At 43.9% G+C, this 25,261-nt stretch overlaps 1 protein-coding gene across 24 annotated transcripts in view; it reads left to right on the top strand.

Annotated features, from left to right (window-relative positions):
* Positions 1–25,261, top strand: part of Ablim1 (actin binding LIM protein 1) — a 277,019-nt gene that overhangs the window by 210,368 nt on the left and 41,390 nt on the right. For all 24 annotated transcript variants that reach the window (XM_029543461.1, XM_029543524.1, XM_029543457.1 and 21 more), the window contains exons 7-8: positions 20,647–20,734; positions 24,124–24,182. In XM_029543461.1, coding sequence (XP_029399321.1) covers positions 20,647–20,734; positions 24,124–24,182 — 147 coding nt within the window. The remainder of the gene's footprint in view (positions 1–20,646; positions 20,735–24,123; positions 24,183–25,261) is intronic.

Here is a 25,261-nt window from a genome sequence, read left to right as displayed (position 1 = left end):
ACAGCCAAGTGCATGGCAGAGAGAGGCCTGAGGGTCCCTCAGAAAGGGATGTTTATTTCTGATGGGCACAGACAGTTAATGTGTCAGCTGGGAGTGAGGAGTGTGCTCCAGACGTGACCTGTGGGTTACATATGGGAAGAATTAGAATTGTTCTTTGCCAAGAAGCACACTAAGAACAAAATTCCAGGAAACAGTCTATTCTAGCAAGAGTTGAGGGCGGTATGTAAAGAATTTTAAACAGGAAAATGTCTCTCAGAATAGAATAAGATCCCACGCTGACTTGGTAGTATAGGATGCTCTTAAATCATTCATTCTGCCATTGCTCTGTGGTTGGACTAGAATTTTTCTCAACGGTGAACTTGCAGGTCATTATTAGTGTGCTAGTTGATTGTACAGTTCATTCCCTAGCTTGGCCCTGAACACCTGTCTTATGCTAGCTGATTGTATTATGGTGGCTTTTGGTTATAAAAGACATGCACCTAGAGTAGAAGTCATCAAAGTAATATGAAATACACAATGTGGATGGACTAATAATGTAAGTTCACGTCACTATATGGATGGAGTAACTGCATGTCGCAGGGAAAGGTGTCCCAGGGAAGAAAGAGTTCCTGAGCCTAGGTAGTGTTTTAACTAAGCTTCTAGCTGCCTTTTCAGAAGTATGAGGATGGTCGGGTGAGTATTTTTAGAGAATGTTAGACCTCTTCTCAGGATGGCAGAAACAGCCTGCGTCTTCATGGTGTACCTTGTTACCCGTCTGGGTCTGCAGGTCAGCAGTTTAGAAATTACAAATACAGGTTCGAATTAAACATGTCAGCGAGTGTCAGACTCATTTTGGGAGTTTGGGAGTGACTTGGAAGTAACCTAACAGATGTATAAAGAAGAGATTTAATTTGGCTGTTTTAACAAAAATGTTATGGTTTACAAAAAATAAATAAATAAATAAATTAGCCAGGTTGCTGAAGTACAGCAAGCATGCTTCTTGCTACCATAATGTATATCACACGACAAGTTGGTAGTCTAAAGTCTAAATATTATTATTTTTTAAAGAGGTAAATGGGTAAGTTTTACATGACATATTTTATACATGGCCTATTCCCCAACTGGCCATTTTTAATGACTCGGTACATTTTTAATAGGTCAGACACAAGTGGTTCAGGCAGTGGGTCCTAGTCTTGTCTTTGCTACCCAAGGTCATGGTGTCACCACCTTTAACTTCTATGAAGTGTATAAAAATGTACATTTCCCAGCCACCTTGCTCCTGCTGTATCATAACTGGAAGTTCAGCCTGGTGCTGCTGTGAAGCCAAGGCGTGCATCCTGCTGCATGTGTGAGCTGTATAGATGTTGCATCGAGAAATAAATGAAGCTTGGCCAGTTCGTTTCTTTAGCATCTAATTTTAACATACAAATAATTTTAAATCTTTGTCTTAAAAATTTATACACCCACAGTTTAGACAAAGCCTTAAGCAAATTGCATATTACTGATCTCAAGTAATAAGGAAGTAGGCATTATGTCCACGCCAGCAAATACGTGTCAGCGGTGTTTAGAACAGCGGTTAGGACGTGGCTGTGCTTGTGAGGCCCAGCCCCACTGTCTGTTTTTGTATGGCCCATGAGCTAAGGATGGTCTCTATGTTTCTGAGTGGTTTTTAAAATCACATTTTACGATACACAAAAGTCCTGTGAAATTAAGATTTGCGTGTCTATAAATAAAAACTCATTGGAACGCACAAAATAATCAAGCTTGTAGCCTTGGTACTTTATTACATAGAATAGGTTGTTTTTACAAAAAAAAAATGTGTACAGCATCTATAGACTCTTGAAATACAGATGTGAATAAGACAATGTTCTTGCTGCCAAGAAGTTCAAGTTCAATGGAGAAAATGTTAATTAGCCAGCAATTATAGCGTATTATGTTATATAAATGGTGTGTTTTGATTAGATGCATTTAAAAGATGTGTTGAGGCCAAGAAGCAAATGCACATCTATCAAAGGGAATGCTTGAAGTACATATTTTAATCCTAGCAGTTTGAGGCCAGCCTGGTCTACAGAGGGAGTTTCAGGACAGCCTGGGCTACACAGTCAGATCTTATTTTTAAAATAAGGAAAGGAAGTTTTGAAACCAAGATGAACCTTAGCATCACTCGGAATCTCGTGTGTGTGTGTGTGTGTGTGTGTGTGTGCACATGTGTGTGCATGTGTGTATGCATGTGTATGCATGTGCACATGTGCGTGTGTGCGTGCACGTGTGTGTGCATGCACATGCATATGCACGTGTGTGCGTGCACATGCATGTGTGCGTGCGCGTGCCTCTGTGTGTGTGTGTGTGTGTGTGTGTGTGTGTGTGTGTGTGTGTGTGTGTACACAGGTATGCATGTGAATATGTTCATGGGGAGGCCAAAGGCCAACCTCATATGCCCAGGAATACAAACACATGCTGAAATGATCCAGTTTGTTCTCTGAGTTGCAGAGAAGCTTGAGAGTAGCTGCTCTCAACGAATGGGAAGACACTGGCTCATGGACATATTTGAGGTGAGGTCAGGCAAAGCCCACGCTTCCAGGTATGCAGGGTATGTTCATAGCGAGTAGACTGTGAATCCTAGGCCAGATTGCAGATGCTGTTGAATGCCGGGGCCAGGAAGTATAACTTCCTTCAGTAGACAAAGGGAATATGTCATACTCTTTATCCACGCAGTATTGGTGCCCATGTGGTATTTAATAAAAATTGACCTATTGTTTCAAAGGCAGGAGTGTTGCTTGTGGTCTCAGGTCTGGTCTTGAGCTAGACATGTCGGGTGATCTGAGGACTAGAAATGGTAGAGGCTGGGAACTGATCGGTTTAACAAATGGCCCAGGCCCCTGCTGGGGGACACGAGGATCAGATATCTTGGTGATTACAGTGCTCTACCATGCCTGTGCACTGAGCCCTTTATCACACTGCCCCTCCTCACTGTGCCTATACCACACTTCATAAATGTGATTACATGGTCCTGGTTTTATACCTGTAGTGTCCCCAGGTTGTAAGATCTGTAGCTATTTCCCCCTCTTGCTCTCCTTAAGTTCCTATGAGTATTCTCTGTAAGAACTGATTTCATTATAAACTCCACCAATTTCAGAGCCTTAACTTGCCCATCTAGAAAATGGGGACAGTGGTGGGTCCTTGTTGTTCTTATCAAGTGAAGCTGCCACAAGCCTTCAATGAGGCATATATTAATTTCTTTTCAGTTGTGATTAAAATATCCCAACAAGGGGCTGGAGAGACGGTTCAGCGGTTAAGAGCACTGACTGTTCTTCCAGAGGTCCTGAGTTCAATTCCCAGCAACCACATGGTGGTTGAGATCTGATGCCCTCTTCTGGTGAGAGTGACAGTGTACTCACATACAAAGAATAAATAAATTTTTTTTTTAAAATATCCCAACAAAAAGCAGCATCCATGAGAAGGGCTTATTCTGGCTTACGGCTTCAGGGGAGAGTTAGCCATGGTCGACAAAGCAGAGAAGGCACAGTGGTAGGGGTAGGAAGCTGACTGGTCAGTAGCATTTCATCTACACCCCCAGGAAACAGAGAGGCCAGGAAGTGGACCCCAAAGCCCAATCCCAGTGACGTACTTCCTCCAGCAAGGCTCTGCCTCCATAAAGATTCTGAAGCCTTCCCAAACAGCAGTAGCAGCAGCAGCTGCTGGGGACCAACTTTTAAACACACAAGCCTGTGGGGCCATTTCTATTCAAACCACAACAAGGAGAGGTGTAAAAATATTTCCTAGGCCAAAGGATAAAGGTCTAAATACCAGGGGTTGCTACTGCTGTAGGTGTGTGGTCTATGGGATTTTCAATTATGTATTATATTCAATCATGTAATATTTTCATTATTACATGATGCAGCCGCTGGCTCAGAGATAGTGTAAACCCACTCTGCCCATAGTGTGTCTTTATTTAATTTATACTGACTGTAAGCATAGACGTTTAATAATAATCATACCGTTTAATAACTTTATTGTTTCTCACAGACATAAAACTGTGGAACTAGAAGGTTTTCTTGGGGCCTCAAGTTCAACTGTCAAATGCTACAAGCAAGCCTAAGAAATAGAGTGAGCCCAAGGTCTCACACATCGTTGACCTAGGCCTCTTAGACACTGTGGTCTCTCTTCCTTTACTATCATGGCCATCTCCTGCAACAGGTTGTATTAGTGACATGTTCTTCTCACATGTGGGGACAAACATTTTAGCAGAGTGGTGTGCAGTGGAGTTGGTGTGTATGGTGAGACACCATGTGGTTGCTGGAAATCGAACCCAGGTGCTTTGGAAGAGAAGCTAGTGCTCTTAACCACTGAACCATCAACTATCATCTGTAAGGGGCTTGCTGAGCATCAGGGAAGGAACATCGTCCCAAGGCCTCACCTGTACTTCCTGTAGTTTTAGCTCCTTCTCTGGGCTGTCACCATCTTTATGTCATAGGACAATACCTGGCATTGACTATGTGTCTGTCATTTTACCTGCATGAGGTAAGATACATTTACGTCAGAAGTTAGATGATCTCTTGCCTGTGGGCACAGTGCAGGCCTCCCTCACTCCAGGGTGAAAGCTTACAGTGCTCCATCACTACACACAATGGAAGCCAGAGCTCCCAGAGCACTGGGCCATGATGTGGCTTGAGCTGTCTCGGATTGTCAGGATCCAGTAGACCACTGTTTCACCTCTGGAACGTCCCCTTGTCTCCTGAGTCTGTTGTAGCAGATGGAGGGTGGGATAGCCAGCCACTTGTGTAGCTCCTCCTGCGTATCCTGGCCTCATCCCCCAAGGCCTGCTCTTCCAGAGGAATCCAGAGGACTGGAAGCCGGACAGACCCCACCCAGCACTGTAGAAGTCTGGAATGTGAATTGAGTCTGTCTCCTGTAGGATACAGAAACATGTCCATTGTCATCCAAAGGTGAACCTTGCTTAGCTTTACTGTTCTGCGGGGCATCACCAAGAAGCTCCAAGGATCCCGACTCCAATCATCCACACCCCTTCCTTCTTCTATCTGCTTTTCCCCCCAGTTATTTCTTCCTCCTAGCAATGGGAACTGAGAGCCAGTGACTGCTGGGAGCTCCCTCCTGCTCCCCGTGAACTGTGGGATCTGCAGAGTGGTGCGTGCAGCAAGTTGTTTGTGAACGGGGATGAAAGTCTGCTCGCTGTGGGAGAGGATATCAGGGGAGGATGTTTTTAAAAGCAAGCTGTGTTTTTCTGACTCTCCAGTCTTGGTTCCCGCCCTGAAGGCTCCTCCAACCCTGGGGACGAAGACAAAATATTTTTAGTCTGATAGTATTCGGTAGGCAGCCAAGAACTGAACCATCTGTCCTCCACTCTGAAGAGCTCAGTGGAATGGTTTTAATGGGAATAACTTGGAAGGTGTCACACACTCCCCAGCCAGTTCTGTTCTATGGAGAATGTGGTTGCTATAAAGCCCTCCAGGCTGAGTAGAGTAGAGAGGCAGAGAGGAAAAAGACCAGGGTGGTCGGAGATGCTTGTGATCCCGGGAGAATGTTTGCAACATGGATGTCACAGAATTGGAATGTACTTTCGAGATAGCAGCTTGGCAAAGAAAAGCAGTTGACAAACAGGTCCACACCCAGTCATTACAGGGCCACCTATTGGCTGTACATTGTGTGACAAGTTTAAATATTTAAAAATCTTAAAAGTCCACCTTCAAAGAAAGGTGTTCCACCTTTTAAAAAGCTATCGCTGAGATCAAATAAAGGAGACTGTTCCTCTGTCTGTCCTACACCTGCCGGAAGTCTCATTTAACCAAATGCAACAATTGTAGCAACAATTGTAGCACATGGCTCCTGGGCTCCTCCAGCAATTGCTTCCCTTTAACCAGGAGAGGACTCTGAGAGGACCCTTCAGGTTGCTGGGATGATGCAGTCTGACTCCACATGGTTCTTGTGTTGGAAAGGGGACCAGTAATGAGATCATAAGTAACCAGAAACCTTTAGTTTTTGCCATTGCACAAAACACAGCTATGAACCAATTTGGCTTAGATTTTGAAATGATGAGCTTAAAAGTAAATGTGTTCTGCTGTTAAAAAAAAAAAAAGAAAGAAAAGGTAAAGGATGTGAAACCTTTGACCTTGAATGTAGGGTAGTGTCTGGGTTAGTAAAGGGGCCTAGTCGGGTTTTCATGATTCCTTCCCTGGAACCACACTAACATTTACTATAAGCAGAGCTCAGGAACCAACGTAGCTCCCTGCTCAGTGTGCACAGCAACATCCCCTTGGATTCCAAAGCTTGCTATCATCAGTGCAATCCACAGAAGAGAAACCTTTTAAGTTCACTTCAGCTGTAGTGCCATAGGCCTTTAATCCCAGCAGTCAGGAGCAGAGGCAGGTAGGGCTCTGTGAGTTCAAGGCCATCCTGGTCCACATAATAAGTACCAGGCCAGTCAGGGCTACACAGTAATACCCTGTGTCAACATAAATGGATACATAAAATTAATCTTAGAGTTTGAGTGTTTAGTAGAAGAAAAATGCCCACAGGGCACTAGAGGCTTTGCAGCCTAGTTTCTTTGTGTCACATTATTCAGAGACAAATTTATAACATTAATAAATAATTAGCATTCCCTTATATATGCACTAACCTAGTGGGCTAGGTAGAATGAATGCTTTTACAACCTTTTAGCATCATGGGACAGACAGCTTTTAGTAGACTGAGGTGTTCTTATAGTACTAGGCAGGCCAAGCAGGATAAAAATGGCTTAGTGCTTGATCCAACCTGACAGTGCTTGCACATGCTATTTATCTATCTACCTGTCTGTCTATCCATCCAGATAGCCACCTATCATCCATCCATTTATCTATCTATCTATCTATCTATCTATCTATCTATCTATCTATCTATCTGGCAGGTTTTCCTTAACCTCAGCCTGGCCTTGAGCTCACCATTTAGCCAACAATAACCTTGAATTTCTAACCCTCCTGCTTCCACCTCCCAAGTGTGACTGCAGGCATACACCACCACACCTCGTTTCCAACCTAGCAGATTTCTTAAGCCTCTATTCACCCTTTATCCATTCTTGACATTACACAGATAGACATTAGGACATTAAAACAGACCTAAAATTAACCAGTTGACCCCCCTGTTCAGAAGACCCCAGTGACTAGAATCCTTTTCTTACTAATGCCATTAAACAATGGCTTTAATTGAGCAGCCATTTTTGAAGACATAGCTTTCCAAACATCATTGGCCCTTTCCTGAATTAGTTAACTGCTGTGCTCTCTGGTGATAATTTTTGGAAAATTAAAAAGACTTCTGACAATATTTGAAATAATTCCTAGTCTTTCCAAGTTCTGATGTGTGAGCAGGATTTTGAGGGGAATAGAGGGCTATCATCATCATCATCATCATCATCTTTATCGTCATCATCACCACCACTATCATCCTTAGAATTGCTCACTAGCTCTATAGCTTTGGAGACTTTTTCTAACTCATAGTAAGTATGTGAACAGGTGTTGGGTAGATAAAATATGAACATGCTTTCTAGAACTTTCCACCACAGAACAAATGCAAAGACTATTGTTAACAGTAAAAGTAACCACCATGTGTTAATAGCATGTGTGGTACATGCCTTTAATCTCAGAACTCAGGAAGCAGAGGCAGGTGGATTTCTGTAAGTTTGAGGATAGTCTGGTCCACAAAACGAGTTGTCAGCTGGCCAAAGCTATTATATAATGAGATTATCTCAGATCAAGATAGATAGATAGATAGATAGATAGATAGACAGATAAACCGATAAAATGAATATAGGAAAAGTTGCTGAAGATCAACAATAGCAAAACTGGAGCTTAGTGAGGCTGTTAGGTCCTCAGGGGCTCCCTGCACCTGCATCTTCCATGGCATCCAGGGTACCTTTTCCTGAATGGGAAGATACTTCTGAGGCTATCCATTGTAGACACTGATACGACATGATCCAGGCAGTAGTGCGGTCGCCTGATCATTTCAAGTCAATTTAGAAATTAGAAATGGGAGGTATTTGCATTTCATCTAGCTCACAGGATGAAGGGGGATAGAAGCTGGCCTTGTGGCAGGCTGCAGGTCCTAGGATAATGGATACCTTATGGGATTAAACCAGCGATTTTACTGAGAGACAATTTCATAAAAACTCACTCACTCCACAGAGGTTAGAAAAACACTTTGGGGAACCATTTGGCAAAGTACTCCTAATATGATTCTTCTTCCTTAATTCCCCCAAATTCCTCTTGGATTAAAATGGTAATAGAAAGCAAACCCACTTTGCCCAACTGTTTGACAGTATCACCCAAATGGTCTAGCACGTCTTCCTTCTGCCGTGTATGTATGCAAGGGAAACAAGTCTGGGATTCATGAAAGGATGGAGAGAGCCTGTGTCAGCATCATCTTCAGAACAGCCCAAGCTTTTAAGCTGCCCAGATGCCTGCCAAGAGGAGAAAGGACAAATAAAATATTATAGAGATGCAGAAATAAGATGTAAGTGTGAGATTTCACAAAACAGCAGCGAATGTGGTTAAGGTAAATGTGGTGATAGAAGGTGGCCTCTGGAAGTTGTGGTAAGCATGTCTGGGTACAGACAATACCCCCTTTCTTGGTTGAGTAATGGGCACAGAGTGAATTGTGTGTGTGCGATACTTCATATACACTTCTGATTTGTGCACAGTTCTTAGAACATGGGAAGTTGGGAATTTTACTTTAAAAAAACAAAAACAAAAAAAGGCATAACTTTGTAAACAAATTGTGGAGAGTACTTTCAAAGTCTTCTTCCTACTTTATAAGAAAGTACAATCTGGCATACAAAATTTTTTGTGACATTTTTCCAGATGAGAAGGAAGAAGGTCTGCCTAAGCAAGAGCATTAGCTCAGTACACAAAGCCTTTTCTGGGAGCACCAAGTTCAATTACCACCCAGGGCATCCATAACCCACTCTCTGGTTCCTCGTCACCCTCCAGACTGTGGTATTTCTTAATAACTGATTGGAGGACAGGCAGAAGACGACTATATTATCTTATAGGACTTATGTCACCCACTTCTGGTCTTAAGAAAGATGCTTTGCCTCTGAAAGGAATAGATTGGATTTGTAATGATGGGCTAGCTGAAACCACGTGGGATACTGACAAAGAGTTAGTTTCAAAGCATCCCATACTGTGAACATCACCTATGGTAAGAAATAACATTTTAGGGGATGACTGGGAGCACACAGGGCTTTTATGGCAGTGAGACTGTTCTGCATGAGACTGTCATGAGAGCTACACTTCACTGGAAATTGTCTAGACCTGTAGAATGTACAGGTACCAAGAGTGGCCCCTGCTGTGAGCTGTGGACACAGTGATGATCAATGTAAGCCATCAGTAATAGCAAATACAACACTTGGGCATGCTTATTGATGGGCAAGCTGGGCAAGGTCAGGGGATGGGCATGGGTAAATGGGAATCCTAGTTTCCACTCAACTCTGGCATGAATCTTAAGTCTGCTCCAATAGTTTTTTGAAAAAGAGAAGAAAACATACTTAAGATAGTAGATTGAGAAGACTTGGTCCTAGCTGCAGGGGTGTTTCGTTTTGGTGTGTGTGTACTACTTGGTAAAGTCCTCTCAATCAACAGAAGCGGGAGGATAAAAAAAGAATTTTAAAGACGACCTCATCTCTCTTTAGCCTTAGCAAACTCTGGAAGCAGACTTCAGGTATAGGAAGCTTTATTTTGTACAATAAAATTCTATTCTCAAAGGAACTGCAGCTCTTTGCAGCCTGTCTGCCTGTTTCCTTTAGTTCAGTTTGGCATTAACTGGGTTCCCTTTAGAGTTTCAAGTTACTTTATCCGTCTGAAGTTGGCTTTTTCCTTTCATCCAAAAGGAAAACAAACACAAAGAAATAAAACTAGACAGGCGAGCCATTTGCAAAATCCCCTTTAAAGCATTGAACAATCTTCATGGGGCTGCTCTCCTGTGGTGTTGTGCCTGCACCTCCAGCCTTCTGTGTGCGTGGGCGCTTTATTCTAGAGAGGAACTTTCTCATTCAGCTTTCTGGGGTAACTATTCTGGGCCTCCAAGAGGAGTGAATACATGTGAACATGGTTTGGACCATGAATGGGGTGGTTTAATCCTGCCTTCCTGGTCATGCCCCACCCTCTTTGCTCATGTATTGACAAAGAAAAACCTTATCACAGATTGTTCTCACTGCAAGTACAGATATTGATTATGCTGAGTGTGCACTTGTGTAACAATCACTGCTGTATAGGGCAATAAAGGCTTACGGCTTTCCCATTGCCCCAGATTGACAGCTTCATTGACACAACCCCTTCCCCGCCCTGTTCTCAGCAACCTTGGATCTACTTCCTCTCCCTTTGCCTTTGGTAGAATTTCTTATAAATGTCTGGCTCCTTTCTCTTAGCAGGAAGTAGTCCCAGTTCATCTGGGTCTTTGGGTACATGTTTACTGCTTAGGGGTACCCCACCTGTCCCACATGCATGCTTATTTTAACATTCCATCTCTTGTTTAGCTTTTTACCAGTGGGGTCCTTTGGATTTTAATACTTTGGGGCTGTTGTAACAAGACTACAGACTTTCTCACCTGTGGGAAGTGGGTGTAGCCGTGGTTGTGGCCTTGTGAGCGAAGACAGCACCCTGGTTCACTGCCAAGCCCCGTGATTCCCTTCTTGATTACCAAAAACCTGATTATGTGCACCTGAGTGATTATGCCCTGCCCGCCTGATATATAGCGTCATACAGCATGCTATTGAGTCACTGGCCTATCAACACACACCCTGCCTGCTTGCATGGTTCACATATAGAGCATGCTGAATGCTGATTGGATGATGAGTGATGAGAGCTGAGTGCAGAGGGTAGAAGGGGATAAATTGGGTGATCCCAGAATAAAGTAGGAGAAGCTGAGGAGAAGCTGAGAAGCACAGAGGAAAAGAAGCTGAACTGCTGGGGTGAGCTGTAGAGAGAATAAAGGAAGCTGCAGTGTGAAGCTGTGGAAGCTGCTCAAACCCTGCCTTGGCGTACGTGTCGTCTTTGCCCCGCCTCTGCAGGACGGAGGTCGGGGGTTCCACGGCACTCACCCATGACTAATGTTCTGTAGACTTTAGTTTTCTTTCTGCTAACTTAGCACATACTAGTGAGACATTTTCTATTGCATGGTAAGGTTGTTCTCGGCTCTCTGAAAGACTACCAAAGAGGTTTCCTTGCATGACATTAGCAGCTGCTGAGCCCCAGTGTCTCACATCCTCAGGAGCCCTTGCAGAGTCAGCTTTTCAGAGATACAGCTATTATGACATTGGAATATGACTATGGTTTTCATTTTATTTACTAGTGACTAAACAATGTTCAAAATATTTCTATGCTTATTAGATATCCATATGTCTCTTGGCTGAAGTATCTGTTTAAGTCTCTGAGGGGCAGGGGACTGGGATGTTCACAGTGGCAGAGGGCTTGGTTGTCAAACAGGCTTTGGGTTTGACTCCTCCCACCACCATTGGTGGCATAACTCTTTGGGGTTTTGTCATTGTTAGTTCTGCTGGTAGTCACTTGCTTGTTTTGTCTTGGTTTCCCCACACCCAACTCTTTGGTGATGCTGGGGATTGACCCAAAGCCCTCAGCGTGCAGGTCAGGGGCTCTTGCCCCTCCCCCTTTGCCCACTGTTTAGCGGGCTTCCTGGCTTCCTGTTACTGCGCTGCTAGGTTTACTTATAGGCTCTGGATGCAAATCACTTTTCAGGTGTATGATTTGCAGATTTTTCCCCTTGTCTCTGGTAAATCCCTCTGTCTTCATGGTATCTTTTTAAGGGAGAAGGGGAGTTTATCAGTTTTTCTTTTATGGATCAGTAGACCGTGCCCTCAGTATAACATTTAAGAAATCTTTGCCCAAAATAAGATCATGGGGACTTCCCTGTGTCCTTATAGGAAATGTCTTTTGTCTGTGTGTCTACAGCCTGTGGTAGTCAGTTAATGTTCTCATGTGTTAGGCAGAACTCTCATTGGATATGGCTGCCCGGCTTTCCCAGAATTATCTGTTACCTTGGCAGTTGGAGATCGGCTGCTCATAAACGTGTGGGTTTTGTTTTTAGCCTCCCTCTCCCATTCCACTGCTCAGAGGACACTGCTGTGTTGATTGTGTGCTGTATCCAAGCAAAGCTTTAAAACCCAAGTAGCGCCAATCATCTCCATCCTCATCTTTGCTAAAATGTTCACTGATCTTGGCATTGCCGTAGGAGTTGTACCAGCCCCTCTGTTTGCACACATAGTCATGCTGAAACTTTGATAGAGTTCATTGAACGGCAGCTCTGACACGTACCTGGAATCTCAGAGTGGGGAGGTAGGAGTGAGATGATCATGAGTTCAAAGTCGCCTAGAGTTTGAGCCAGCCTGAGCTACACAAGAGCCCGTCTCAAGAAGCCAACAGATAAGTAAAACTTGGAGGTTGCTTATGTCCCTTTGGGATGCATGTATTTATTTGCAGGTGATATTTGCTAACTACCACTAAGTGACAGAGATTGCTTTAAGATGTTTACTTGTTTGGAAAGAGTCAAGAAAATGGTAACAATGTACAAAACACATTACTCGCTTCCCTAAGTTGTACCTGTTTGCTTGAGAAAGGAGTTCCCTGCCCTCTCTCTGGCTTTAAGCAGGTGACAGAAGCCAACAAGAGCTATTTTGTGTCTCTTTGTTTTTTTGAAAGCAAGTTACCATCCTCCTTGTAACACAGTGGTGATATCAGAGGCACAGTCTAGAAGTTCAGGAAGACTGTAGCTGGTAAGGCCTTGGAGTTCCAGGGTGTTTTCACCCACACAGGTTGGATTTGCACAGGCTTGTAGTGCCTTCTGGGCTTGGCGGACAGATTTATTCACCTGTTCCAGGATGCAAACGTGGGCCCAAGGCACACCCTCATTTGATGGTACATCCCAGAAAGGCCTCCTGGAACAAATGAGTGGGCCTCCTGGAGATCAGGCCTGTGCAGTCACTGTGGAAACCTCTCGAAATTCAGGGAGGAAACTAGCTGCACAGGAGCACAGTCAGCAGCCCTGCCCTCCCATAGATAATGCTGAGCTGGGATCCTTTGTGCTTAGCTTCGAGTCTCCCTCCCCACCCATTTTCCTGATAGGCAAGCAAACATCAGGTCCTTGTCCCTCCTCTGGCTTCCTCATCTGCTGTCAGGTGTGGGGCTTTGATTCCACCCAGAGCAATGTTTTCCTGGTGCATGGTGACCTATATTGACTCTTTAGTGTTTATACTTTTTTTTTTTTTTTTTTTTTTTTTTTAAGAGTGCTGATTTCCTGGCTCCATCGGGCTACTGAATATATCTTTAAAGGGTTCCTAATTGAGAGAGCTCATTGGGTAAAGTGTCTTTCATTCAACCACATGGACTTGAGTTTGGATTCTCAGAGCCCACAAGAAAACTTGGTGTGGTGGTTCACATCTGCAAACCCAGGACAGGGAAGATGAGGCCAGAGGGTCCCCAGAATGTACTGACTGACTATCCAATCTAGCTAAATCAGTATTGTCCCAGCCAGTCTGCCCAAATTGGTGGTCTCTAGGTTCAGTGAGAGACCTTGACTCAAATAAAGTGGAGAGCAATGCACACCCACACAACACATGCACACTTGGGTCAGCACCGACAAAAAAACATTTTAAAAGATAAAATTAAAAGAGCCCTGGCTTTTGTTGACACACAACAGGTTTGGTACTTTTAGAAGGCAGTTTGGTGAGCCTGTATTCAAAGATCAGTTCTGCCTTCCCATCCTGAATGAATTGTTCATTTCAACATCAGCTCCTTCTTGCTGGATAGGCCTGCTACACAGCTCCTACTTCTTTGGCGTACTGTGAGACATGCTACTGAAAATACCTTGTATGGTATCTGCACAGAGCAAGGCCAGCTCCAAACACCTGTGATTGTAGTCAAGACCTGGGACTTAACACTGATTGCCACATGTCACTGTTTCTTTAAGAAGGGAGATGTTTGTGACCTATTCTTGGCCACCTCTATTAAGATGCTCAGATCACAGCAGGCCCCATTTGAACCCTTTGATCAATTGTTTTAAAACCCTGATTCCCACACCATCTGCTTGGCCTTCTGGAAGTAGGTGGGATATAAGTAATAAACTGACAAAGGTCAGCCTGAAGGGTTTGGGTCTGATGTCCTGTGCATTCCCGTGCACTCTGAGGAGAGGACAAAGGGAAACTAAGAGGGACAGTTGGCAGCCTGGAATCTAAATTATGGTCCTGGGAAGGGCCCCTTGATTGTGGTCCTCTCTCCCTGTTGCCTATAGCCCATTCAGTTGACCAAGGGCTAGTCAGGGCTCCAGGATCCCTCCTGGGTACCGGACATTATGGAGAATCTGACAAAGCTCTGTTTCTACCAGCAGGAATGTCCCTCCCCTCCCCAGGTGGTTTTTGCTAACCCTGTCCCAGAGTGTCCCTGTCCTGGAGTGTATAGTAATGTGGGATCTCACCCACAAGCAGAGTCTGACATCTGAGTGGAAGGTGAGAGTGTGCTGTCCCCACTCCAGGCTTTTTCAGAAAGTGTCCCTGGGCTTGGGAAGTTAGTAACAGAATTGAGGCTCCACGGGTACCAAGCTGATTCCCAAGCCTTAGAGCTACTCCAGGTCTGTAAGGAACTGAAAACTTCTTTCTTTTCTTCCAGACAGCTACGGGTCTAATAAAAACTTGGTATCTTATATTACATCTTACCATAGATAGCATTTCCTCCAAATTCCTCAGAATTCTAGCTTATATATTAAAAATTGACCAAATTTTGTAATAACTAACAACATGTTTTTTATGGCACTGTGAACAGTGACTGGTTGTTGTTGTTGTTATTATTATTTAGTTTTGTATGTTTAACACTTTGGATGGACAGGAAATCCAGCTAAGTAATCAAGCTGTGCGTTTCTTGTGGCACTCGGTGCTAGCTGGAATGTATGTAGTCTTCTAATATGAATTTCTAAAATTCTTTTATTTCTTTTCGAGGCGGGGTCTCACTTGAAGCCTTGGTTGGCCTAAACTTGGTTGCTATGTAGCTCAGGCTAGCTTCTCACTCTCAGAGATCTGCCTGCTTCTGTCTCCCAAGTATGTTTCTATATGTGTTTTAAGTAGTTAAAAAGCTGGCATGAGGTTGTTAGGGTTTCTTTGTCTCGTTAGTTTTTTTTGAGACATGGCTTGGCTGAGAGCTCATTAGTAGCTCAGGGTGACTCTGTGGCAGTCCTCCTTCCTTTACCTCTAAGGCGCTTGGATTACAAGTGTGAGCCACTGTGCCTGGAGAATCTTCAGAGTTGTTTTGCTGTTCTGTTTTCTTTTTTTTGTTTTGTTTTGTTTTGTTTTTTGTTTTTTCCAATGGAGAATAGACTTTCCAGAACTCTGGCATGTGATAGCATTGCTAGTGTCTCAGGCTTAGGCATAGCTAGAGTTGCAAGCTGTGTGCCTGGAGCTGGTACCTGGCAAACCATCACTCAAGCTGTTACCTGCCACCACAGAGCCTGTGCTGTGCTTTGCATAAGCTTGCACTTCGATGAGAAGTCATGTCTGCCCCCTGTTTGCTATTTATTGCTCATTAGCTGAAGAACTCTCCCTTTTAAAACAGTCTCCTGTTTAAATGATGTTGGTTCAGCTACGGCTGAGTTTCAGTCCATTTGCATATGATTTGCATATGGCTCTACCGGATGTTCAGCTCTGTGCTCAGGGCTTGTCTGTGAACTGCCCTGGGCATCTATATAAAGAGAAAGGAAACAGGGGTTGGTAACTCACCCACCCGGAGTAGAGGCTCTCTTGTCCTTGAGCCCCGGGTTCAAAACTGCTATTTGTTTCTCAGAGTCTCCACAGGACACGGATGAGTTGGTGCCTTTGGCCTCCAAAGGTGGAGCGAGTACACGGAAAGATGGATGTCCCTCCCAATGGGGTGGGCAGCTACTGATTTACAGAGTAGAGCCTGGCCTCATAGCCATCTCTGCAATTGTGCATCGGTGACATTCTCTCCTTGTGGTCACCAACACTGTGTAGAATTCTGACAAACTTCATTCGTTGGTTTTCTTCTCAGCCTTACCAGTTTGATGGGGAAAAAAAATCAAATCATGTTTTCCTGGTTATTACTGCTAGGGTAGAACTAACTAACTTAACTAACTGACTAACTTACTAACTAGCTTACTTGCCCCCTTTCTTTCCCTCCTCCTCCTCTTCTTCCTCCCCCTCCTCTCCTCTTCTTCTTCCTCCTCCTCCTCCTCCTCCTCTTCTTCTTCCTCCTCCTCCTCCCCTGTTGGGATTTTTTTTTTGTATGTGAATTATTCACATTTTCTTTGGAAATTGCCCTTTGCCCATATAGGCATTTATGTCTCAGGACAGGCACTCCTCAGACATGCTGATTAATCTTTTGCCAGAAACATGTGACAGAACTTTTATATTAATTTTCTTTCAATTTTCTGTTTAGAGAGTTGTATTTTTATATACAGATCAGAATTATTTCTCTTTAATATTTTTAATTTTTTGACTTTCTACCCTGTTTATTAAACAAATCTATGCACCCTAATAGTTCCATAATTTTATTTCCATTTGGGACTCTGTAAGCTCATAAAATTTATTTTTTATTTGGTTGTGTAAGGAACTGATATTTCTGTTTCTGTAAATGGATGACTAGCGCTCTCACCACTTATTAGAAACCTACTATTTCAATCATCCAGAATTTTATTTTGATGATCAAATTTATACACGGACAGCTGCTTCCAGTCATCTTTCCTATGCTGTTATCAATGTGCCTTAATTATCTTAGTCTTAGAATTTTTAAATCAAGAAGGGAAAAAAAAAACTCTTTGCTAATTTCTTTTTGAAAATATGTATTTTTGTGTTTTCTTTCTTATGAATGTGTAGAAATGCTGTCAAGAATGATAAAGGAAATGCCTGTGGGTGTTTTAATTGGGAATATACTGTATTAGCAGGTATTTGTAGATAAGTCAGCATTTTGACAACATTTAGTAAAATTTGGAGTTCTATTAAGGTCTTTACTTAAGTTATGTACATGTCTTTATACACATCTTGCTTTGCATGGTTTATTTGTTGCTATTACAAGTTGGAATCCATTTTTCCATAGCATTTTCATGAATAGGAAATAATGTTGTGGGGGAGGGAAGGTGTTACTTCACAAAATTCTTTTATTGGTGACTTTTTAAAACTTACTTATTTTTCTTGAATTCTCATATTGGCTTGGGCACCAAACCTTTAGGGTGGTGTCTTAGTCAGGGTTTCTTTTCCTGCACAAACATCATGACCAAGAAGCAAGTTGGGGAGGAAAGGGTTTATTCAGCTTACACTTCCACATTGCTGTTCATCACCAAAGGAAGTCAGGGATGGAACTCAAGCAGGTCAGGAAGAAGGAGCTGATGCAGAGGCNATGGAGGGATGTTACTTGCTTGCTTCCCCTGGCTTGCTCAGCTTGCTTTCTTATAGAATCCAAGACTATCAGCCAAGGGATGGTACCACCTAATTGAGAAAATGCCCCACAGCTGGATCTCATAGAGGCATTTCCCCAACTGAACTCCTTTCTCTGTGATAACTCCAACCTGTGATAAGTTGACACACAAAACCAGCCAGAACAATTGATCCCTTGTCAACCTGACACATAAATACATCACTATAAAGCCCTTAGTTTCTTATTCATCCCCAAGATCTAAATAATTTTAAAAGCCCCACAGTCTTTACATATTAAAAGTTCAATTCCTTTAAAATATCCAATATCTTTTAAGATTTAAAGTCTTTTAAAAATTCAAAGTCTCTTAACTGTGGGTTCCACTAAAAAACTTCCTTCAAGAGGGAAAAATATCAGGGCACTGTCACAATCAAAATCAAAATCAAACTCCAATTGTGCAATGTCTGGGATCCAACTCACAATGTTCTGGGCTCCTCCAAGGGCTTGGGTCACTTCTCCAGCCATGCCCTTTGTAGCACACAGCTTGTCTTCTAGGCTCCAGCTGCCTGTAGTACACTGCTGCTGCTGTTCTTAGTAGTCATTCATGGTACTAGCATTTCCAAAACACTGCTGTCTTCCGCTGCAGCTAGGCTTCACCAATAACCCCTCATAGGCTCTCTTCATGGTACCAAGCCTCAACTCCTTTGCATGACCCCTTCAGTCCTGGGCCATCAATTGCAACTGAGGCTGCACCCTCACCAATGGCCTTTGGCGGCCTCTCACAGTGCCAGGCCTCAGCTGCTCTCCATGGTCCCTTCATGCCTCTTACACATTACTAAGTCCAGCCATAGCACAAGGTACAACCTTGGCTATCTCTGGAACACAGCCTCTGTGCTCTCAGAAAACACTTCCCAGAAGATATGCTGGTCTCTTCTTAATCACTGCTAATTTCTTAGCTCCAGCTAACCAGCATTAATGGTCCCAGTAATGCAAAGTTTTCGCTTTAGTAGTTCTGATATCTTGTTAATTACAGCTGATTCTTCAGCCCCAGCTAACCAGAACCACAGAATCTTCACAATCAAAATAGCAATGGCCTTGATAAGAGCCTTTAATCTTCCCTCTTAAATTTCACAAGCCAGGCCTCCATTTTCTGCACTGTTCTCAACATTATCTTCCAAGCTCCTACAAAACATCCCACAGAGCTCTTAACACCGAATGGATCTTCTAGCCCAAAGTTCCAAAGTCCTTCCACAGTCCTCCCCAAAACATGGCCAGGTTATCACAGGAATACCCCACTCTGCTGGTACCAATTTGTCTTGGTCATGATGTTTTGTCCATGAATAGAAACCCTGACTTAGGTGGTATTAATAAATATCAGTATTTTAGTCTTAATCCTGTGCCTAATTAGAATGTTTCTAGCATTTCAGTACGAGCTAAGGCAAAGCAACCATATCCACCTGGAGAAGTTTCTTTGTGGCCATAGTTCATCGAGGGCTGTGCGTTTTACCACAGATGACAGCAGATTCCTGCTAAGGTCTCACTAGTCCTTTGCTTCCAGGAGGACCCAGAGATTGCCCAAACTAACTTGAACCTCTGGGTTGACATCCCAGCAAAGCCAGCTTGGCTTAGAAACTGAGTCAAAGCTTTCTTCTTCCTTCTTCTCATACCTGATTTTGTATATGTCAAAGGCAAAAGTTGCTTTATATTCATATACCTTCTCTTTCCACTTGCAACCCTGTCCCATTCTCTTCTCCAAATAAAACTGAGTTTTTAAAGTAATAAGAAAAATATCTAGTAGACTACATGTCCACCAGTTCTGAGACCTTTTAGGCAGATGTCACTGAAAAGTACCATGGTGTTGTTTCCATTTAAAGTATCTCTTAATAGCCTTTTCTGGTTGAGCATCTTGGGTGGCCTTCCACCGTGACCTTGCTCTGTGGTTGCTGATTGGCCTGTAGCTTCTACAGGAGGATGTGAGACAGGAATCAGACCAAGCCTCTGAGTTCCTGTTGAGGTTTCACACAGGGTCAGGAGCAGGAAGAAGCCACTCCTTTCTCAGGCGCGCCACTGCCCACTGAACATCAGGTTAGTTCAGAAGAAATGCTTTCCCTGAGCATATTTGATTATTCTGAGGTAGAGCCTTTGCCGTGGGTGGAGGATCCTGTTTTGGTCAGGCTTGCTTTTAGACCATGACACTAATAGAACCCGACACCTGTCTAGAGAATTGTCCTCATGTCCAGCGGCACTTTGCCAGGCCCCTGCTATGATGACATCTGTCATATTTAGGTATGTAAAATGCTAGAGAATTCTGTAGAGCCTCCTCAGAAAATGCCCTCTCTGAGAACTCTGACAGTAAGACCCTGTCAAAGTGTGGATGCAAGCAGCGTGAAAGAGAATCTGAGTTGTACCACAAAGGCAGTAAATGATGTCTTTTAAAAGGATTTTCAGTCCTTGCTGCAAGCTGGATACAGCTGATTATTTTCTGAGAACTTAGCCAAGGTTAAATTGTGTGTGTGTGTGTGTGTGTGTGTGTGTGTGTAGGTGCAAGTTCATGTGTGTGTGTACCAGTGCACATATCTGTGCGTCCATGCACATGTGCGTGCCTGTGTACATGTGTGTGTGCTCATAGACGTGTGTGTGCCCATGCACATGTGTGCATGTATCTGGAGTCTTGAGGTCATGCTCAGGCACACACTTGGCTTTTTGAGGTAGATTTTCTAGCTTGGCCTTGAACTTGCCAAGCAGGCTAGGCCGGTGTCGAGTGAGTCCCACGGCTCCATGTGTCTCCACCTCCATGGTACCTTCCTGGCTTCCTTCCCTGGCCATTTAATGGCAGGTGCTTTACTAACTGGCATTCTTCCCATCCCAGTGCCACTGGTTTTTAGTAGGCTAATACGACCCAGCTTTAACCTCCACTATAAACTACTACATTAGTCATAAGGAGGAGCTTTGGGAAGACACAGTGGATGGCTCTCCTGTTTGAATTGTATTACTGACAACCCTTCAGAAAAGCCTAGATCAAGAGGGATTAGGTGCCAGGATCCTGAAGAGACAAGGCCACCATCATTCTGGGGATGAGCTGCCCTGAGAGCCCCTTTCAGGCCTGGTGAGGCCATCAGAATGGGGAGTTTGGCCAACCTGACAATTACTTTTTTTTCTCAGAATCTTCTCTTCTCTTCGAAGCCTTCAAGTCCAAAAAATGGGTGTCAGAGCCATTTAATAGACTGAGCTTGGTGTCTTCTGTTTTTGTCTTTTGTAGGCAGGGGACAAGCATTATCATCCCAGCTGCGCACGATGCAGCAGATGCAACCAGATGTTCACAGAAGGGGAAGAAATGTATCTGCAAGGTAAGATGGACTGAAGAGCAGACTGGGTCTGCCCTGCCTGAGAACGAAGACCTCACCGTGTTTGTTGGGCCGTGTATTATAGAGGAGGGATCTTATTAGCTGAGCAATTACTAAATCCATTAGGCATGTGCCAGAGCTACCTCATCACTGAGCATTAATCAGACGAGCAATTGGCACACCGCAGTGAGCCCCAGGGCCTGTTACACAATAAGTTCATGGTGCTGCTTAGAAAGACTGGCTTCTGATCCTGTGGATGTGAGAGACCAGTGAGGGTCAGCAGTTGCTCCTCCAACTCTACCCAGGAGTGTTTGGGGAAACAAAAGATCAAAGGAGAGAGAAAGTATTTTAGACGTTTCCAGAAGTGTTGCTTTTGTGAGGGAGAGCTAAGATGCCTTTTCTCCTCTCATGGGCCCTCTGTCAAAGTCCAAGTCTGCTGGAGTCCGGGTTTTGGAGAATGATGTCACAGACATTGTTGCACCCACGAAGAGGATGTGGTGAGATGGAGAATGAAAAGGGACTCACCCACATCCCTTTGAGAGGGAGGGGTTTGTGGTGGCAACTTTTTTAAATTAAAAATAATATTCTTGAGAAATGTCTTCCAGGTAACTCTGCAATTGGCTCTGGTCCTGTCTAGAATTCCAAAGCATCTTGGAGAATCCATAAGCACGGATTCTCTTCCAGTCAGATAGTACCATAATTGTAAGCATTCTGCTATTTATAGCTGGAAGAGTCATTAATTAGACGAGGATTTATCAGTACAATTAGCTGTAAGAGCCATTGCTCGCTTGGCTTGGTAATTATGGGTCTCGGTCGCCTCAGCGAGTTATCGCCTCACTCTGCTTTTCACACAGCGCTATGTGTGACTTTAATGAGTGCTTTGCTTTGCTTTCTCAGTTTTGTTTTTGTGCAACACAGAAGTGTCTCTAGACATGAATGTCCAACGTTAAAACACAGGCGTGACTTCTCTTGCCTTTAAAAATTCCCATGGGTCTGGAAACTGACAGTCCAGTCAGAGCCCTTTCAGGTCTAGCCTGAAAAGTTGTAAACACAGCACTGGAAGGGTCCCAGGATGGCAAGCCACAGGTGCCACATCTGCGGTCTCTGGAGGCTTCACAGGACACATCTTCCCACAGATTGGTGGCACATCTGCATTGGTGATGGGCAGGTGCCACTTTGCACTTTATTTTATTTTTTTTCAGAAAGCCTGGTTAGTTCTGTCTGCATCTCCGGACCTGGTTTTAAGTATTAGTGCACCAATTACAGGTTCCCAAGTACATGGCAGCCTGCATCTGCTAGGAACGGAGAAGCACAGGCTGCAGTGTGCTCTTCTCGTTCTCACTGGGTCCTGATGCTAAACAGAAAGGGGTTCCAGCTGTGTGCCTCCCCAGTGAGCTGCATTCAGCCCCCAGGGTGGGTCTAAGTTTTCTCTGGAGTGGAGCTGTGTCACTGTTAACTGCCCTCTTGGCACATCTGAGAATAAGCTTCGCTTCGTTTCCCTCAGCATCTGATGCTCTCTGGGGCCACATTCCCAGTGTGTTTGACCTTTGGAGAACAAGGCTGACATTGTGTGTGTGGACTGTCTCCTGTCTGGTGCCTTCTGCTTAGTAGAACCTCCCAGAGACCACTTCTCCTGACCTGCCCATGACCCCTTGGCTCTCCATACCCACATTTGAGATTTCCTGTGCTTTATAGTTAGCATTTGAGCCGATGTTAATATTGAAGGGACCTGCATGTCTGTCTGGTTTTTGTTTGACCTACCTCCTTTCTCCTCCTTCTTTAACCCCTCCTCTTCCTCTTCCTCCTCCTCCCTCTCTTCTACATCAATGATACAAAGTAGAAATGATTAATCTATAGAGATTGAAATATTATTCTGCTGTAGAATATATTTCCTTGTCTTTGATAGTATTTTAGCTCAGCAGAAAATATTATTCATGAGTTAATTTCGTGAGTTCTGGTATGCAGAGGTTGCTGCTTGGGAGTCAGAGTTGAAAAGATGCTGTACAGATACAAAGATTGGTGTTGCTTCTGAGTCTCTGAGGTGCCAGTCACTAACAATCCAGTCATTTCACTAGTTTGAGTCTTTTTAAGTGATCCGTGTTCTTCAGACCCTCCATGTATGAAGAAATACGTGTGTGAACACAGAATTTACATATCATCCTTTCCCATGGTCATACATGTATATGTTACCTCTTATGTATGCGTCCACTCTTACACAATCATAGCATAGGTGCTGAAGTTTCAAGATAAGGACTTTAAGCTTTTTTTTTATGGAATAGAGTTTATTTAGGGCATGGGGAGGGGAGTTGAGGAGGGAGTAGAGATAGAGAAAGGCAGAGAGAGGGAGAGGGGAAACGGGGCAGGGAGGGGGAGGGGAGGGGACAGAGGGGAGAGGAGAGGCCAGCCAGAAACATTTAGAGAGAGGGGGAGGGGAATGGGGAGAGAAGGAACAGAGAGGGTGAGAGAGTAGGAGAGAGAAGGAGAGAGAGTAAGAGAGACTTCAAGCTTTTTAATTCTCTGATACCTGTGTCACCCATGAAGGTTCTTCGCAGTCTGAGAAAGGGAGATCTTAGAAGAAGCAGGAACAGAAAATGACACCTCGTAATTACTTGACTAGTTGAAGCCAAAGGATTTCGTTCCTGCTACTTAATAAAAAAGTTGAAAGATTTATAAACTAAGTTTAACAACGTTGCCAGTTGATTTGATTTCTCCTTTAAGTGTGAGCAACTATAGAAATAGAAGAATGAGGGTTGAGAGACGCATCAGTGGTTAAGAACACTGATGGCTCTTCCAGAGGTCCTGAGTTCGATTCCTAGAAACTACATAGTAGCTTACAACCATCTGCAAAAGAATCTGATGCCTTCTTCTGGTGTATCTGAAGACAGTGACAGTGTACAGTGTATTCACATATATAAAATAAAATAAATCATTCTAAAAAAAAAATGAAAACTTCAGTAGGTTTTATGCCTGGACCTGAGCCATGAGTTTGACTTTACTTCATTAAGTGTCTTGGGTGTTTTGATGTTTACTTAGGTAAACATGGCTTTAATTCTGAGACCAAGTGGAACTAGTACTAAGGACTCAGGTCTCAGGTGTTACTTTTAAGGAACAATGATACGTTTAAAAAAGAAAAACAATGTAACCCTACTAAAAGGGAGACATCTCTTATGTGAGGCTGCTTTCAGGCCCTGTTCTGTGGCCCTGCATTGTGCCTTGTGTACAGCAAGCTCAGAACTCACCCAAAGGGTAGAGCTGACTTCAAGGTCATAGGTCACATGGGGGACCCTGTGCTGGGGATAGAGGGGGTCTGGGACACTGTGGAAAGTCTGCTTAACAGGACTGTGCCTTCTTTCCATTTCCTCTATTCCCAGCGGTTCATTGTGTCTTTCCAGGTTCTACCGTGTGGCATCCCGACTGTAAGCAGTCCACCAAGACAGAGGAGAAGCTGCGGGTAAGGAAGCAGTCAGAACGGGATGCTCTGGAGGTCACCACTGTGTGGTCACTAGTTCCTGGGCTTTGGGGAAGTGCTCTTCATGGGCTCTTTTTTTTTTTTCCTTATAGAAAACCCGAGACCAAAGTCCAAATGGCCAACTAAGAGGGTTCCCTCCCACATTTCCTCCCACTGCAAATATGTTGTGATTGTTGTTCTTAAGCTTGTGTTGGACTCTGTTGGCCTTATCTTGGCAGTCAGTGTCTTAGGAAAGTATCCAAAAGTTGTACAGCTAGGGGAAAATGATTCATCAAGTAGCCATGGTAACCCTCTTGGCTTAAACCATCATGCGCCATTTTGCCCCAGACTCTAACTATTGCTTAGCTCGTGTGTGTTTTGCTTATTTCTGAAATCCAAGTTCAAAAGGGCAGCCCCTGGCTCCAAGAGGCACAAGTCACTCAGGCATAAAACCTTAGAGCAAGGGCAAAGCTGCCATCGGCTCTGTGATTGGTCGGTCCTCAGAGCCGTCCTAGAGGGCCGAGTTCCACTTCGGGAGGTGTGAAGCCCAGGCTCTAACCTAGAACCTGGTCTTGATCCAGATTTTCACCCAGGGCTGACTTTTTCTCACAGTGATAATCAAGCTTGATCCTAGCCCCTCTTTTTTAGTGTCCCAGGGGAAGGAAAGTAGAGGCTGACTTTAATCTTCTTGCTGTCCCAAGGAAAGAATGGTTTAGATTTATTTTTGACCCAGACTCAAGACTCATGAGCCCCCTTGGCCTACCCTTAGTAGGCGCCCATCAAAGGAATGGTTAGTGGATTTTTCAGGTCCCTTCGCTGCCCGCTCTGGACTTGTAGACCCTGTAGGCCCTGCTTTCTTATCCCCTTTTGATTCTCATCACTGGCATACATGCATGTATTTTGTTGTTAGTGGCAAGCTTTAAGTAGAGGAAAGAGAAAATCTTCTCAGAATAATTGAGGGCCAGGGGAAAGCAGAGGCATATGCCTGCCGATATTGGAACAGTTTTCCCTGTTTCTGACATGCAGCTTCAGTACACAGTACACACACATACACATACACACACACACACACACACACACAC

This window comes from Mus pahari, chromosome 1, assembly GCF_900095145.1.
Source record: "Mus pahari chromosome 1, PAHARI_EIJ_v1.1, whole genome shotgun sequence".
Taxonomy (NCBI): Eukaryota; Metazoa; Chordata; class Mammalia; order Rodentia; family Muridae; genus Mus; species Mus pahari.
Note: the sequence above shows the minus strand (reverse complement) of the source record. Positions and strands in the feature narration are given on the sequence as shown.